At 36.9% G+C, this 18,616-nt stretch overlaps 1 protein-coding gene across 2 annotated transcripts; it reads left to right on the top strand.

Annotated features, from left to right (window-relative positions):
* The first annotated feature begins 423 nt into the window (after positions 1–423).
* Positions 424–18,142, top strand: LOC110041434 (dixin-like). 2 transcript variants are annotated; one of them, XM_089293614.1, is made up of 15 exons: positions 424–737; positions 5,544–5,664; positions 7,328–7,450; positions 8,454–8,694; positions 9,481–9,904; positions 10,614–10,791; positions 11,199–11,458; positions 12,356–12,454; positions 13,012–13,125; positions 13,224–13,325; positions 13,480–13,554; positions 14,145–14,211; positions 14,775–14,868; positions 15,244–15,352; positions 15,685–18,142. In XM_089293614.1, the coding sequence occupies exons 1-15, from the start codon at positions 567–569 to the stop codon at positions 15,790–15,792; spliced, it is 2,286 nt and encodes a 761-aa protein (XP_089149740.1). In that variant the 5' UTR covers positions 424–566; the 3' UTR covers positions 15,793–18,142. The 2 variants fall into 2 exon arrangements, with proteins under 2 accessions (XP_089149740.1, XP_089149741.1); XM_089293615.1 differs by lacking the exon at positions 424–737 and adding an exon at positions 5,154–5,449.
* The last annotated feature ends 474 nt before the right edge of the window (positions 18,143–18,616 follow it).

Raw genomic sequence — 18,616 nt, 5'->3', positions numbered from 1 at the left:
TGTCCAGGGTCTTTGATGGGATGTGTTCGAACGAAGGATATTTTGAATCCCTTGCTCAACACGTTCCAAACCCGCTTTCATCTGCAAAGATCGCGTGTACACTTTCTCTGCTTTTCGGCGTTTAGGCGCGAGAGAAAACAAAATACCGATCTATTTCGAGCCTATCATAAATCATTCTTTGAAGTGGCCTTTGACGCGCAATTTGAAGAATCTCTTAGGTGACAACACATCAAAATCATCACGGAATGAATTAATGCACCAACAGTCTGTCGAGAATCTTCTGTTTTGACATTCTTCCGACCTGCTAATGTGTTTGTGGAACTTTGCATGTTGACACTAGCAAGTTGTTTTTGTAGGTATATCTTCTTTATTTTATGGTTTTGCTCCGATCCGATTACAGCAACTTCCGGTCGAATTCGCACCGATCGGTTATCGACTGAATAAATTATCCATCGGTATTACAGTAATGGCTTCCTGCCGAACAAGAAGCGAAGAAGAAACTCTCGAGCGTGAATAAATGGAATGTCAGATCAGAAGAGTAGTATGTGGAATGAAATAACGGCGACATGTACAATTTCCCGAACGACTCTAGCAGGCCAAATATTCCTGTTCCTTCGCCTACCACTGCACGAAGCAAATTTAAGAAAGAAAGCGGTTACTATGTGGAAAGCTGGTCGTTTTCCCCGTTGACAAGAGAAACACTCAAGCGAAATGTGGAAGAAGGAGGCAAGCGAGAGGTAATAACAAAGTAAATTCTTCGATAAGTTTATACTCGTAATTCATTTTCTGTGCGTAAACGACGTTGCAGACAGATCCCCGTCGTGTTTTGTGTTTTTACGGTGGGTAAACACGCATTGGAGCATGTTGTAGGAGGTTATTAAGCCAATACAGTATCTATCTTATGCCGAGTAATTTTCACACGTTCGGCGTAAAGATCTCTTCATTAAGCGGTTCATAGTCGAGAAAGTGATTTTTTTCTCCCAGGGTAACAAGACTTCGACGACAAACAAGCCAATATTTTTGCATTTTATGCTGCTTAAAACTCGATTAAAGTCGAGACACATTTTCTCTTGCAAGTATGTCCTCTTAGAGAGATTGATTGGAATTTTATTAGCGTTGACATTCTCGATTGTTCTTGAAAATATATTTTGACAAGTACCTTCACTTGTTTATTCATATACTCGTAACGAGATCTTCTTGGAATCTTTATTTAAGAGTTCAGTATCAAAGCTTGTAAATGTTAATAAGCTTATGTAAAATCGCTTTGTGACTATAATGCAACAGATACAATATCATTTATTTTGAGCATTGCAGAGAAACTTCTTTCCGTCAATGTTGTTTCTTAAAATAACGGCATGTACAAAACCTCTCACTAACCTTTGTGAATGAAAAATTTGTGCAGTTGTAAATAATTCAGGTAGGTGTCTATTTTAATGTGGATTTAATAGTGGTTTTGGCTAGCCATTTTATTGTGTATAACAATAGGGGTGAAATTTCAAGACCAAATGCTCTGTAGATGTCTTGAAAACTGATTTGAATATCGGCAAGGTTATTTCCTCTTTGTCAACCTATAACTTAATATTAGTTTATGCTAAACAGAACATAAGGATCTTGACAAGTCTCTTCTGTCATTCTTGCAAGTGAGTTATTCATATAATTTGTCACATATGCAAATAATTTGTTCATAACAAGGTCTCCAACTGCTTCATTGAGCATACATTCATGTAATTATTTCATTGCTGAATTCCTGCAGGTCATGTACAAGTGACCCACACAGTACATGAAATATGCATGAAAGCAGGCGGCTTAAACTTCTTGTCAGTTTTCCTTCCCTCAGTCAGCACAATTATTTTATACAAGGACTTGCCAGGTCTCAGTTTTAAAGCCCAGAAATTCATAAGCCAAAAAGACCTGGTTGCAAATTGTTTTGGGGAAATGCTATGATTTTTGTGAAGGGAAAAAAAAATTACAATTGGACACATGGATTTGTTGTGTTTATTCTTGCTGTTGTCACTGTAAAATGGTTGACACCTTTTAAAATTATGCCTAAATGTGCAGTTATGTGCAGTTGGTTACTACACATTAATTTGCAGTTGAAAATGCAAAGGATCATCTATTGCCATGGAATAGAGTAACAAGCAAGTGATCATTTTGTATGAGAGATTTCAATCCCCTTTTAATATTTCATGATAATGTAATTGCCATGCTCCCCATATACAGCTTTTTAAAAGGTTTGTGTAGAACTATCAATATACTCTATTAGCATGGACTTTTAATATACAGTCAAAACTCTGTCAACACGCTTGTTAGTATACAGCTCTACATGTATACTTGTATATTCACTGTCACAAAAACAAACCATAATTTAACACAGCGGTTAGTGTGCTTTTTTTCTGCATGAACATTGTTAAATGTGGGCAGTGCAAGTTCCTGTGAGTGGCCACCCATTTTTAATGCTGCTAGTGCTTATGATGCTTATTCCCTTAAGCAGCCACCTCAAGTTAGGGAGGCTTTTTCTGCTTTCTGATGGTTCAGGCTTACGGAGGCTTTGAATATAATAATATACTATTGTGACATAATGTGCTTGGATAAGGAAAATGCAGAATATCCAATGTCTGTAAATAATAATTAAATTTCTTTTGTTCTTTTTTATGAGCTTTCCTTCTACTTAAATATTGCTACACAGTAGCAATAAAGTCGTTGTTTGAGGTCTAAATTCCACTGTTTCTATGTGATAAAACACAATGCACTTGATGATTCCAGTTTGCTTGCCTCAGTGTCAAATCTCTATACTCTGTGGATTTATTTTAAATAGAGTGTGTAAACTGCAGAGAGATGATAAAAGTTTGCAAATTTTGCTACTGATCTACCAGTCTGTTGAGAGATGATCTTACTGGGTGCAAAATACACTTATTAGAATTGGATCAGGGGAGTATACCCCTGCAGAAAAATTGGAATTTCAGAGCCTCAGAAATGTTAATTATTGCCCTCTGCCAGAATGTTTACATTATAATATATATTGTGTCATAGGCAAGCTAATGCCTATCGCAATTCTTTGAGTGCTCCCCCCTGCTAATTGCAAACTATCATGATAACTTTTTATCCTGCCCCCCTTTTTGAGACCATATTCCGTCCTATGTCCTCCATCCTAAAAAGCTAGCAACCCCCATTCTTTGATGAGAAAAAATTGCAATGTTATAATTACAATCTCCCATATCAATGTACAGCAGAACCCTGTTAATCTGGTCACCAATGGCTTACAAAAATTGGGCTGCGTTAACGGGGTAGCCATATTAAAGGGGTTCTTTAAAAAGAAATTGACCAACTGAGCTTTTGTTCGGGCCAGAATAAAGTGGCCAAAATAATGAGGTGCCTGCGTTAATAGGGTGGCCATAATGTGGGGTTCCACTGTATGTGCGTAATTTTCAGATGTTAAAATTCCCCCTCCCCCCCCCCCTGGAAATTACCCTCACGTCCCACAATTACCTCATCCCCCTTATCAAAAATAAAATGTACGCTTGTAAAATGTCTCAGTTGCAAACAAAGTACATCCTGTCTACTATTTTGTTCCCTATGTTTTGTCTAACAAAAGTATGGGCTCCTGCAGAAACTGATGCAGTTACAATTTTACTGGGCTGACAAATATTCTGCTGTTTAATAATGAGGGGGAGGGCTGAAAGAATTCCTCAGACATCGCTTACAGTTGCTGACTGCTTCTAAGAAAAGTGGATAAAATGTTGGATAATGTCACAAACGTTGTTTTGAATTGTGGTTGTGACTGTATTATCACATGGCCTACCCCTGAAAATAGAAACTAAAATTCTTTTACAAAAATCTTTACTGCTCACAGTTTTGAGTCGGTTCAGGCTACTTTATTGGTCTCTTTAATTGCATTTATTTGGTAACTATTATATTAATAGTTCCTTGTCGAGCTTCTGCTAAGACAAACGTAAAGGATACATGCAATTGTGCTATGATATGTGGGCATACAATGTACTGTACAGTGGCAGGACATATCCATATTCACCCAAGGAATGTTGTTAAAAATTTCAAGGGGGATATGGTTTCAAATGCCAAGTCATTGTTTTAGAGGAAAACATGAAGCTTAGCTAGAATTTTTATTATGCGTGGAGAGGTTTAAACCAGAATACCTTTGTGCAAGGGGTATGGATACTTTAAAAAAAAAATTAAAGTTTTTATTGCACTGCCCCATGGAAGGCTGTGTTCTGAGAAAAATTACAAGGAGCCCAAAGGTTCCTAACCATGAAATCCTGGGTGCCCAGCACTTAAGCTGATATAAAAAGAGTAAGTTTTTTCAGTTGCCCAAAGGTGAAAGTTAGGTGCTTGTGGCACCAGGGCACTTCTGGAGCACAGCCCTGCCCAATGTGACAAACTTATGGCAAAACCACAACACATGTTGCTTCATGGAAATCAAGTCTTAACAGCATGCTACACAATGTTTTTGGATTTTGAAATTGTTTTTAAAATTGTTTTAAATTCCAGTGATGAAGCTAGTGCAAATATTGTCAAATATGAGAGTTTTTAAATGAGTTTTGCATGAATATTTGATCAATGTGTGCGGCATAATGTCACCTACAGAAATGTAGTGTAGCAAAATTAATTTGAGGGAGAGTTCTATCAAATGACATCCTTCAACTGGACAGCCACTTGTCCATTCACTGAGGGTGGTAGCTAATAAATATGGGATTGACTGTGCTATATATATGACACTTCCATTCAGTATTAATTTTATAACATCAATTTGCATGTAGCCATAGTTTGCACTATTCCCTTTTAATATTTAAATAGCTCTTGGGGTGCAAAGGTTTTTGTTTGTTCAAAATCATTGTGTTTTGTTCAGATTTTAAAACTGCACATTTACAGGCCTATTCTCATCAATTAGCAAATTTCAATTAGCAAGTGTCAAATTAACTTTGCTAACAAATACCTACATGTAGGTCTGCACACAGTTTAATTTCTGAACAATACAATTTAATTGGCAAGAAAATCTTAGTCACTTTCTAATTGTGTTTAGTCTTCCTGTGCCTTGTAGGTTTCCCTATTGTGTCCATGATGTCCTTTATTCCTTTCCCTTCAAATTCTTATCATTGTTATGCAAAATTGACTTCATTTTTGGAGGCATTCAACCATAAATGAATATGCCCTTCGTGAATGATTCAACTTTTAACTTCCATTTCTTAATGTATTTGCTCTGTAGTAGCAATTTATGACCATAGATTATTTGATTTTCAAATGGTTCAAAACAGTTTTTGATTTTGAAAACTAGAAGAACGTTATGAGTTCATTCAAATGCCAAACTTGCTGGTTTGACATTCTAATTTTCATAAATGGATTTCATTATGGTATGCTCAAACATGTTTTGATGGCTCTGTAAACGCAAAGCAAAATGTCGGACAAGGAGAAGAGTCATGGAGGAGATGTTTACACGGTGAATAACATGTAGACTTATCACTTGGGTTAAATTCTTTGATTCGTGTAAAATTTAAATGATATCTTCTAACTCTAATTTGTGTTAATAATAGGAGCAATATGTTGCGTGGGTCAATTCACAGTTGAAGAAAAGACCTGGCAGTCGTTTTGTTCGTGAAATCCCTCGAGACACAAGAGATGGTGTTGCCTTAGTTCAACTTGTGGAAGTTTTGGGTGAGTTTTTTCTCTTTTAATGACTTTGCATTTGATCTGCTTAATAATTTTCACTGAAGAACATTTTATTACAAGTGCTTTGAAGTGTTAAAATCCACTGATATCTTACCAGCTAGCTAGTCAAAATATTGACATTGCTGGTGACTGCCCGACAGAATAGTCTAAGTTAAGTTAATTAAAAACTTCATGATAAATTTAAATCTGCATAGCTTGGCTTATCATACATCGAATTCATTTTGTCTTGTATTAAATAAATGGTGATTATGTATCATTTGCAGTATATTGGATGTCACTTCATTAACTTAAGGTTGTTATTTGATTCCAAAATTTAGAGGGAGATATTAACAGTCATTAAGAAAGAAATTAAAATAACCAAACTGAGTTAAATTATTTTTCAAAGAATGAAAGAGTCTTTGAATCAACCATAAGCTAGTCAGAATTTGTTGCTTTTTGTTTTGGCAGTCTGTTACAGTAAAAGTTGTCCAAGAAATTTCATAATCTTGTTTTTGCATTGCCTATAATTATTAATGTTAGTGATCACTTATTCTTGCATCTCTACCGGCCGGTTGGTTCTCGTGAAATCCAAATCTGTTGGTAGTGAAGAGAGGCTGCTGTCTTCACACTCTGTTCTTCTTTAATTATTGTAGAGAAGGTTGTTAGTAATATTGTTTTCCATCATTCCATGGCATGACACCCCTTTCCAATTGTGAAACTTGTTTTACTCTATTTGAATTGCCTTGGAGTCATGAAGCAAAGTGGGACATTTTGTTAATTATGAATTAAGTAAAATTAATAAAAACTGAAATATTTCCTCAACTATAAAATGTTTAGTTCTGCATCAGTTTTTTTTCAGAATTTGATTCTTGAGCCACTGTTTTCATAGCCTTGTTTGATTTTTGGTAGAGACTTAAAGAACTGTTAACATTTCAGCCTATAGAAGAAATCTACAAAGATTCCTAAGGAACTTTTCAATAGCCACTTCACAGCTGTCACATTTGTGCTATTTTTAACTTGGATCCCAGTGACTCAGCTCATTTAATCACTGTCATGTTTTCATAGTACTTGTATCATGTAATCATGATTTTTGTGTCTGGTGCTTTGTGTCTAGACTTCTAGATACTACAAAGCTCAAACTCCCCAAAAAATCGTCAGAACATTGTTTCTCTATTAAGCAATGTTTCCCCATTAAATTGAAGGACACATGCCAAAATACAATAAATTTCTTTTGACTCCCTCCTCTAATCGTGACTAAAAAAATCAAAGGAATTTGTTGATCATCATCATGAATGGAGATCAAAGTCATTGAACTAAACATGTTGTGTACCAATTCTGACAATTCTTGCTAACTGATCCATTATTAACTATAGACACATCTCTGTTGGCAATAATAATTATTTTCCCATCAAAATAAGTAATAAATTCAAAGTAAGTCAGAGGGACATGGCTGAGAAAACACTCAGCCAGCCCATTAACAGGGCCAGCTGTCTTTTCTGACCTTGGCAGCTCCAGACTTTTGATTTTGTCCGAGGTTTCTGCCAGTTTTAGGTTCTCTTCCAGCTGGTGAAATTAGCTGGCAATTAAAACCCTTAGCAACATCCCTGAAGTCAAGCAAATCAGTGAGGAAAAGGTAGATTTTGTGTTTGTCCGTTTGTTTCTATTGTAGCTGGTGAAACTCTGAAATTCAATGAATCTCCAACAACCTATGCAGCCAAGAAGGAGAATGTGGATCACGTTCTGCACTTTATGGCAGCCCAGAGAATCAGAATGAGACAGATCTCCTCGAAAGGTAAAAATGTGTGGTCGTATAATTATTTACAGCTCTCAGTCAATCTGTCAGTCATTCATTCAGTCTGTCTGCCTGTCTGCCTGTCTGTCTGTCTGTCTGTCAGTCAGTCAGTCAGTAGGGAGACATCAGTCAGTCAATTAATCAATACGTCAGTCAGTAGAGTCTTGGTTGCTTCATCAGTGTGTTGGTCAGACAGTCAGTTAGGTTGTAAATAAGTGCCTGTTGGTTATCTGGTCAGTCAGTCTGTCATGTCATTCACTCAGTTAACTACGGGGTGCAAAGAACATTTTTTCCAGCTTGTCCTTGGGGCAAGCTGTGACCAGGATGTACCAGTCCCATAGTCATTGTCACTAGCCTGGAAAAAAAACTCTCACTAACACAACTGATTATTAAATTAATTCAATAATTGAAATTAAAACAATTATTATTTTGATCTCTCACATTACTTGAATTTTCTCACATTTTACCCCACCTGCCCCATAGCCAAGTGAAGGATAGCATCCACTAGCTCAACCACAAGCTCCAGGCAAACAGACATGACTTTCATTGTGTGCTGGACAAAACCTATTTAAGTTTAAGTGAAAATGTGCAATTTAGAAATTAAGTGATAATATTGTTGGTTGTGGAGTAATAGTGGTATAATGGTTAGAATGCTAGATTCTAGACCGAGTTTGGCCAAGCTCTAGCTGGTGTCGTTGTGTTGTGTTCTTGGGCAAGACACATAACTTTCACAGTGACTCTCTCCACCCAGGTATATAAATGAGTAGCGGCAAATTTGAAGCCGGGGAGTAACCTTGTGATGGACTAGCATCCCATCAAGAGAGAGGAAGGGAGTAGAAATACTCCTAGTTGCTTCATGTTACAGAAATCAGGATAAGCTCCAGCTGTATGAACTACTAGCCTGATGCAGATTTTACCTTACCCTATCATTGTAGGTTAGCCAGAGACATTAATTTTTTTTGTCCTTGTAACTGTTGTAATTAAGTTGTTGTTTTCTTTCCAGAAATTGTGGATGGAAATCTAAAAGCCACAATGCGCCTTGTTCTGGCTTTAGCAGCTCACTTCAAACCTGGCAGTGTTAAACCTCCAGCACATCAGAGTGGCCTGTCGCCTGTACAGAATACCAAGCTCACACGAAGTCCTTCTGCGGCAGCTGCTGCTGCTGAAGCTGCTGCTGCTATTGGTGAAGCTAGCAGGAAAGCGGCTAGTGCAGGGAGACATGTTCACACGCCCTTCAGGCTAAGGTAGTTACTGGGTATTTGCTTCCTTTCAGTCAGTGTTCTCCTCAGATTAAAGAAAGTAATATTTCTTCAAGTTTTCAAGCTTTTGATTCGTAATACAGTGGAACCCCACCTTGCAGCCAACCCATTTGTACAGACATGTCTTTATTACGGAAGCTCAGTCAGTCATTTTCTTATTTAGAGAACCCCTTGAGTACGATCACCGTGATAATAAAGCCAGACTTGCCCATTGTTGACCTGATTAACAGGGTTTCACTGTGGCGTTCTAATTACAGTCAAACCTCCATTTGTGACCACCTCTCCTCAGTGACCAGTTTTTCCAAAATACCAAAAGTTACCAAGTGAAATCACTATATTTGGAACCTCTTGTAAGCGACCGCCTCTCATAAGCAACTGTGACCTCTTTTTAGAGCTAAAAGTTTGAAATTTTGTATTGTTTTTAACCTCCTGTAAGCAACCATTTGGCAGATAATAAAGCAGAGATAGGATAATAAGGTGTTGTAACATTGCATTCCTGGATAGTACAAGAGACGGAAATTTCTCAATGAGAAGTGCTGGATTTTTTCTCAAAATTGACTCTTCACATGAAAAAACATTTAAAACATGGGGTAAGTTTCTGCAGTTACCATATGCTAATGAGGCAAAGTTTTGACCCAATGTGATCTAAGCCCTCGTAAGTGACCACCTCTTGTATGCGAACACTAAGGATTGACATTTTGGGTGGTCGCTTATGGGAGGTTTAACTGTATTCATCTCTCCCAGAAAGATTAATTTCTTTGGTGTTTGTAGAAAAACATCTAAGATTGCCCATAGTACTCCAAAGATTGATCGTCACCCTGTGGAGGTTAGTCCAGGAACCAGTCCCACACTGTCTGCATCGCCACTCAACACACCATTACACAGAACACCAGTGAGGAAGATAAGTCGGCCATCTAGTGCTGAGTCCTCTAGACGTGACAAGGACAATGGGTCAGATGGTTCAAATGTTAGTAGTGGCGGCACTACTCCAAGACTACCTCACAGAGATCTAGAGCTACTTCAATCTGCATCTGATTCAGAATGTGTTTCCTTTAAAGATCCTGGAAAGAATAATAATAATAATGCCAGTACGTTTCCAGATTTAGAGTTTCTTCGTGAAGTAACTGAAGGGTATGATAGTATGGAAGAGGACACAAATAGTGCAAAGGAAATGCTGCTACATCTACAGAACTTGGTGAGTTCTCTCAGGTTTCAAAAGTGATCAAAATATGATTTCTCTGTACCATGTCAACACATTGCCAACAATTCGGTGTCAAGAATAAAGAAAATTGTCAACTTGCTGAGAAATGAAAAGACTGAGGCTTTAGATATGCTTTATTCTGTCATAGAGCAAGTAAGGAAATACGAGAGCACAAAAGTAGTGTAGAAAGAAGCCTGAGCTGCAGCCAAATGTTGACATGTGTTTTTGGGAAACAGTTAACGTGCCCAAGTGTGTTGGCATGTGGAATTTTTTTAAGATCACGAAAGAAGGGCATCGAGAAGCAAAAGGTGCATACGAGTGCTTCTCGCACTTCAGTTCTAAGTGTTCTAAAAAATGCTCCTGTTCTGAAAAAATTCTCCTGTTCTGAACAGAAAGTGGACACGCTTGCTTACACTTGTGATGTAATGCAAGTTAGTTGATTTAGTTACTTCTTACTCCGGGCATCACCCTATCCCAGGGGGGAGGAGGGGTAGAGACTTCTAAATCAGAACCAAAACTAGAGCGAAAATGCAGAAATAAAATCATAGAAAATATATTCTAATTAAAATCAGATATCCAAACACTGTCACAGGTTTAAACTTGATGAATTATTTGTGAGTTTGAGAAGTTTGATTCCTGCACCCAACATCAAAGACAATGTTTAGATGAGGCACATCTCCATATTTTGGGGTTGTTTTTACAGTTACTGAATGGCAGAGTGGAAGACGACGAGATTCCTGAAGAGTACTGTGGGCTTGAAGGTTCCACAGTTCAGGAACAGCTTACTATAGTGAGCAGTCGACTTGATCAGAGAGAAGCTGACTATGACAGTCTGAAAACGGAACTCAACAAAACCAAGGAGGAGTGTATTAATCTTCAAGGTTTGTTCTTATGTACTGGATGACCCATCGAAGGCAGGGGGGACTCCGAAGTCAAAAGGTCAGAGATGCCGGTGATCTTGCTTAGGGGTGTCAATCACAGTTTTTGGGCTAGCCGTCAAGGTATCAGGGTTGCTCTCGAAGAAATAATAAACAACGCTGCCATGACTGTTTTAAAATGGTATCTTTTAGGGGTCAAATACAGCTCAAGACAGGCCCATATTAGTCTGCTTTAAGGGTTTAATCCAAATTCTTTGATGGGCATCCCTGACCTTTTCACATGGGAATCCACCTCCTCGGACTGGACAAGAGGTATTGAGAACAAAAAAGCATGGAGTAGTCAGCTCCTTACTAAGCAGATAACGGATGAGAATTATGAAACTCACTGCAACTTGTTATTATGTCACCAGGCATCAAGGCTGGTCTGTTGTCCAGACTCAATCTACAAGAACAGACCATCATGCAGCTTCAGTCAGACTCGTTAAAGCATGAGTTGTCGCAGCAACAGCACAAATCAGAAGTAGAACAACTACAGTATCAGCTTGCCGAGAGGGACAAGGAAGTGTCTGCTCTTCGTAGTGAACTGGTATGCAGAGAGAAGACAGTCGATAAACAGAGGATAGAACTTGAAGATGCTATGAGGCATATTGAGGAACTTCAATTTGCACAGGTTTGTGGTAGTACATGCGGATTTCTGGGTCGTGAAGAAACTACGGTTAGGAGTATCTCTTCTCTCCCTGGTTGCAATTTGAGTTCATATATTTGAAACCTTGATAATTCGAACTTGGTTATTTCAAATTCCCCGTTTCTTTGAACTCAAAACCCTTTGAGTTCTTACCTTTCAGCCATTTATTACATTGGCTATTTTGAACCCCTCTTTTTCGAACTAATTTTTGTTTCCCATAATCGAGAGTTTGAAATATTTTAGCAGGGTTCAACTGTAGTTAAATTTAAGGTGATAGTCCATTACAGTTCGCTGCCAGCATTTTTCTGGTTTTGCAGATCTCTAACCAGGGTGCAAGGCAACTTACTGTGTTTCATTTTAAATAAATCTGGCATTGAGCCCTGGCCATGGTCACTGTGAGTGTTCTTGGGCAACAAACTCTAAAGTCATAGTCCCTCGCTCTAACCATGTATATCAATGAGTAACAGCGAATTAAACACTAATGAATGCAATCAACTAGCATCCCATCAAGGGGAGGGAGTGAAGTACATTGTACTCCTTGGCTAGTCACTTTTTGGTACTGAAGTCAGACATGAGCACTTGTGCAAAGGGCCATTAGGCTAGAATGCACTTGATCTTTATATTTAATAAACACCAGAGATGATGATCTTGAGAAGCGCTGAGACTGGGAGTAAACTGACTTGCCCTTTACCCAACACTTTAACCCAGTCCTCTTGATCTTGAGTTCAGTGTACTATCTGTTGACCCACAATAGCTTGTAGTCGACTATGGGGTTGAGAGTAGAGTTCACTTTCTTTTCTGAGTAGGGATGTTCCTGTTTTAGATTTTGTTGCAATTAATTTACCATCAGCAAACATCTCTTTTGTTTTTCCGTTATTACAGGCAGGACCTGGCAGACAAGTAGATGATACCATTATAATTGAATTACAACAGAGAATAAGAGATCTCCAGGAGAAGCTTGATTCTGTTGGTTCATATGAGGTAAAAACAAACATAACAACTTGCACGTGTTCAATAAATTTCCTCTAAATTCTTTATACAGTAGTATAACTTGCAGTCATGTGAATATATATATTTTTAGTAATTTTAAACTATTAATATTTTTAGTAATTTTGAACATTTTGATATTAAGTGATTTGTGTAACTGCGAGTATGTAATTGTGATTTTATTTTCAAGTACGTAGCCAGGTAAAGACATTTTATAGCTTATAATTTACAAATAGTTAGTTATTAGTAGGGAAAGAGCCACCCTGTGGAAGTACTACTAATAAAGTCATTATCATTATCATTGTCATTATCATTATCATTATCATTATCATTATCATAACAATGATCATGATCATGAAAAAAGAAGCCTTGATTTTTGAACTTAATTCTCCCAGCAAATGATGCAAAATGCATAGAGTAACCTTAAGGAACTTGAAGAATAAAATACAATAAATAGAGAAATTCTTAATGAAGGATACTTTTAATTATTAATTAGTTTATGATGAAAACGTGGTTTGGCTTATAACATTCATCTTTCTGACTGATACTAGGCTACCCTGTCAGCTCGAATTTCCACGCAGGATGAGAAGATGGCATCGCTAGAGGACAAGATTTTGAATCCACAGAATCTACAAAACTCTGCTGTCGTTTCTCATGGACTGAAGGTGAGCTTATCATGCAGTTAGTGATTACTCATATGTGCATACTACATGTTCAGAATTTATATCTAATAACCTGAATGTGTTTTGTCTGTCATTGCCAGAGATCAGAAGAAATGGAGGTTGTACGAGAAGCTATTGAAAGTCTGCGGAGCTGTTTTAGACCACATGATCCACATCACCACACACTGGACACATTAGAACAGGTAACAATCAGTTCCAAACATTGGACGCATATGATGTGTATTACCTCCCAAGCAAATGTGTGATATCTTACAAGTATGTACAGTGTACAGCAACTAAAATGTCCAATGAGACAATATGTATAATTATTTATTATTTTTGTGACTTTGTTTGCAGAGTATTCTTGCAGTCCATTCTTCAGACCACCAGTCCAGTTCCTTTGATTCTGATACTGAGAGTGTTAATATAAAGGCAAGTGTAGTTTAAGAGTAATTCAAGTCATGAATTTAGCATTGGCCATATTTTCCATTTATTTTAATTTGTCCAATTTCCATCGGCTATGTTCATTACCTGACGTAACTAATTGATAACATTGATGACATCAGTGAAACAAATGAGTAATCAATTTATGAGTAATCAGTAGCATCAATGAATAATCAATGACATGCGTAGGTGAGTAGAGCTGTCAGTTTCAAGTGTCTTAAAACGAAACCAAAGTAATCACTCTAGCCAATCACAAAGAACACAAACAACACAGTGGACCAATCAACGACTTATCAGTTGATTACTCAGTGATTACCCATCAATTACTCACTGACCTTATTGATCATTAATTGGTTACTTTTGGTCCTCAGTTTATACCTTGAAATGTTTTGTAAATTAATGTTGTAAGCCCTAACTAATGACAACTTAAATTGTATCATTCTGTAGTTAGCAGTAAAAGAGTTCTAGAGTTTTTAGAATATATAAATTTGACATCTGAATAGATAAAAATGAACTACCTGTATTTCATGGTACATGTATTGCAACTCTCAGATTAAGAAGCTTTTGTTGTTTAACAGGGTGTGAATGGATTTGATCATAGCAATGGATACAATAGCAAATCGCTACCACATCAAAGACATTTAGGTATATATGTGTGTGATAAAGATTGCAACTTTACTAGCCCATAAACCTTAGAAAGAAAGCTCGTAATAATATACTGTTAGCAGTTAGTGCAAAAGATTGAAATATTAAGTGTAATTTGCCTTGCTTTGGTAAGCATATCACCTGTGATCAGTAAATGTGGGCTTATGTGTGAACTTGTGTATAGTTGTACAACTGAACCTGAGTACTTTTTATTCTGGTTAAAGGAGCTCAGTCATGTTATTTTGGCCATGTACAAAATTACCCTTGAATTGAAGAAAACCTGAAAATAGTAGTTTACTAAGATAGAAAAACACCAAAGAGATAATAATAAACCATAAAAGAACAAAGATGGTTAAAGATGGAGAAGATTAACACAGATTACAAAGGACTAACTTGAAAAATTTAGGCTAAGCTTTTCAAGATGAGTAAACCATGACTTAGCTCTATTGAGAGATTTTATCCTCATTTTCAAGATTGTGCTTCTAACCATCTCTTAGGCAACTCTAGTTGAATTTACTTTCTAAATGTATGTCAACTTTTTTTTTTCTGTTTTCGTTTTCCAGATGGTAATGCTAAAGACACTCATGTAATTAGCACCAAAGTACTTTATTTTACAGAGAAGACAGTCACTCCTTTCCTTACATCAATTCCGAGAAGGTATTATTAAACGCTATTTTTGATGATTTCAATACATTTTGTTTGATTTAACTTATCAAAATCCAAGGAAAGTAGAGGGTCCATTTGACATAGCAAAATGGCCATCAGAAACAAATTAATGTGAAATTAGTTAGCAAGGACAAACCTTTTTTCATTATCATGAGAGGTGGACAATGTAAATCTCCAAAAATTTAGTGATACAGTAACAGGTCAGCTGGAGAAAATTTCAGTCTCAAGAAATAAAAATTTTAATTGTTGTGCATAGGTATCAAATTCTCTGTGCCATCAGACTTCTCCCCAAATTATAAATAATTGTGATATTATTTGCAATGGACGATTTTCTCATCAGCTTACTGTATTATTTGTGGTTTGCAGATTAGGAGAAATAACTTTAGGAGACTTCAAAGAAGCAATTGACAGACCTGGATTATATCGCTACCACTTCAAAGCATTAGATCCTGAGTTTGGAACAGTTAAAGAAGAGGTACATAGCTATTCGTTAGCCTATGGGAGTCCAGATAAAGAGGCCGCATTTGAATCCTGGCCAGGGACTTTGTGCTGTGATTTTGGGCAAGACACCAAAATCTCACTATAGGTGTACATCTATCCACCCAGAAGGGATACACTGGTACAACTGTTAAATGCAACCCAATGAAATTTTAGGGTGTACATTGTGATGGTCTTGGATCCCACCCTGGGGAAAAGAATTATGCCTGGGTGCTTCATGTTACAGAATAGGGGAAAGAGTCGGTACCAAAGACTTATTCTTAGAGTTTACCTTAAGTACCTGACCAAAGTTTTGTTTTTGTTTGACAGGTTATTGATGATGGTGACATTGTGCCTGGCTGGGAAGGAAAGATTGTAGCGTGGGTGGAAGATGATTCAGGACAAAAAGTTCTTTCTTATCAAGAACAAATGGCCTGACACAATGAATGCCATAGAAAAAAACTAGAATAAGTTATTATTGAATTACAAATGCTCAACACTTTCCAAAAGAGACCTGCTGTTAGGGTCCCTGACAAGTGATGGGCCCCAGAAAGTGGTTCTTTTTCTTCCCTGTCCTCCAAAATGTAGTACCATAATGGGTCTCTTGAGGGTAGGTCACTTTTGTAGGAGTTCCCCATTAGTAAGCCCCCACAAATGGGTCCTTTTCTGCCAGTGATCCATAATAGGCCTTTTTCACACCCACCAAACAAGATCCCCAAGAAGGCTCACTTTTTTGCATGAAGGTCGCTACGAAAGAAGGATAATAACAAGAGTAGGAAAAAGGATTGCCTCTTGATTATCTCCTTGTTAGACAATCAAATGTGTAATATTTTGGTATATTTTTATGGGTTGTGCAGTATTTTGAGAGACAACAAACAAATAAGGAGACGAGAATAGACAGCCATACTACACACCTGTCTATTGAATAAGAGATTTATCAACCAGCTGGGTTCAGTCCCTGAAAAGTGTGACTTATACTTAAGAGCTGTGGACACTTTTGGTTTCCATGGAAACTAACTAGTCAACCCAACAAAATAACTTATTACATGTTTACCAATATCATCTAGTATTTGTGGACGTGATAAACGAGTGAAGTTGAATAATTACAAGGACCTACATTCATTTGGTACAGAACCTCCAGACATGGCGAAAACAGTCATGTGTCTATTAAACAAAGTAAATAAATGTTTTATTGTGTTGTGGCCCAAGAACATAAAATGTGCATTTATTGGGATGAACAGCTTGTCCAGTGACAAGCATAGAATGTATTATAAGTTGCTAAATAGAAGAAATGATAATTATTATTATTATTATTATTATTAACTTGTACATGTAAATAACAGCATACATCATGTCAGAGAGGGTGCAAAATATGTGATATATATATTTTTATTTCAAGTCTTTTCAAGAGTTGTATTGAGAAATTTTTGAGTACAGGTGCCATACCATTGACCTAGGATCCTTGAATGAAGACAAAAAAACATAGAAGCGTACAGAGTGGAACTGAAATTTGAGTGTTTTTGCATCATCTTGAATGCACCTAAAATTAGTCATCAAATTAAAATTTGTCATACCCAAGATTGTTGCCATTATTTTAATAAATCTCTGAATATTTGGAATGCAAGAACACCCAACACAGGTTAAGGTTAGTTTGTGATTAGTTCTATGGTGACTTTTGGGGCTTGTTATCGGCTTTTTATCCTCTGCCCATTCCAGGTTTTTCTATGCTATTCAAACGTTGGTTTAGTTCTAGCCAAGATTATTCAAGATGGAACTTTGAATCACAAACGATGAGCAATAGCGAGCTACATCTATGAGTTGAACAGCAAGTCAGTGATTCAGAGAGCTTATAAATTATCTTTATGTGTATTGAGACAATAGCACTTACATTTCATTCACCATCATTGTCACTTTAGTTGTTATATTTATTATTTATACTTACATTTAATTATTTTAATAAAGCTTTGTAATATAAGAGGTTGCAAAGTGTCTGCTCTAACAAGACTTGTTTTGGGAATAATGCAAATTGCTGTCAATTTCCATGATTGAAGGGCTGGGAGTCAAAACTACCATAGATTGACTTTGGGTTGTCTCAATTCTTGTCCCCAGAGGCTGTGCTCCTTTTGTTCAGCACCTAGAATCACAACCTCTGGCCTGACCCAATTTTTTAACCATGCGTGGAGCATTCGTCCTGTATTCTAAGCCAATCAGATTTGTCAATTTGATGGGAAGTCCTTGCATCGCGGACTTCTGGTGTGGGCCCAGTCAGGTCGCAATTCTTGCTGCTGACCAAAAGGAGCGTGGCCTCTGGGGACAAGAATGGGTTGTCTCTACTTTTTTTCTTATATTTTCCAAAAGTTCAAACTAGAAAAAATATGGGTATTGGGCAATGGGTTTAAAATCAGCAAAAGGTGGTTTAATGCCCCAGCATTTCAATCATAGGTTTTGTGATAAGTTACAAGTAAAAGATATTTTTGGGTAATTTTTCAAGGAATTCTAAGAGAATCTTTTTTTTTTTGTGGTGAGATTGAGGATGGTTAAATAAGTTTCATTGGCAGACAGTGCAACTCTAAAAGCTTTTGTTAGAATTGTCACTTTCTGTTAATTAGTGCTTATCCATAGGTAGATTTGTTAGGTATGTTGTAACTTATTTGTGTCTGTTATTTTCTGGCATATTGTAAATTTGTAGACATTTATTTTGAAAATTAGAATGCACATTTCACAAAGATGTAGATATTTATTGTGTGAAGAAAAGCATTGGATGTAATTAAAAGGCTGTTTTGCAAGACTGCAGTGTGCCTGTATTCTTTTGTTCTCAAAGGGGCTACGTCACAGTTTGCACATCTTTAAAAGTTCAGCCTAAATTTGTCAAGTTTGTCGTTTGTAATCCATGTCAATCCTCTCAATCATTGATCCTATATTTTTTTTATAATCTTTTTGGTGTTTTTCTATCGAAGTAAATTATTTTCAGGTTTCCTTCAATTTTAAGGTAATTTTGTGCAAGGACAAGACAACTTAAAATACTGTGGCAGAACCCCTTTAAACAATGAAGATTAGAAAGCACCTTAAAAAGAGACCTAGCACTGTTAAAAGCCTTACCTGTAAAACAAGGTAAAGCACAGAATGAGTGCTGCTGATGAGCTGCTGATGTAATGATTGCACAAGCAAAGAGAATTTACTTTTTGATAATTAAATTAAAAAAGTGATTTTCCTTTTGAGGGTACCATAGCAAATTTAGGACTTAGAAAAAGCTGACGCTTTT

Source organism: Orbicella faveolata, unplaced genomic scaffold (genome assembly GCF_042242905.1).
Source record: "Orbicella faveolata isolate gen_17 unplaced genomic scaffold, um_ofav_v1 contig_25, whole genome shotgun sequence".
Lineage (NCBI taxonomy): Eukaryota > Metazoa > Cnidaria > Anthozoa > Scleractinia > Merulinidae > Orbicella > Orbicella faveolata.
Note: the sequence above shows the minus strand (reverse complement) of the source record. Positions and strands in the feature narration are given on the sequence as shown.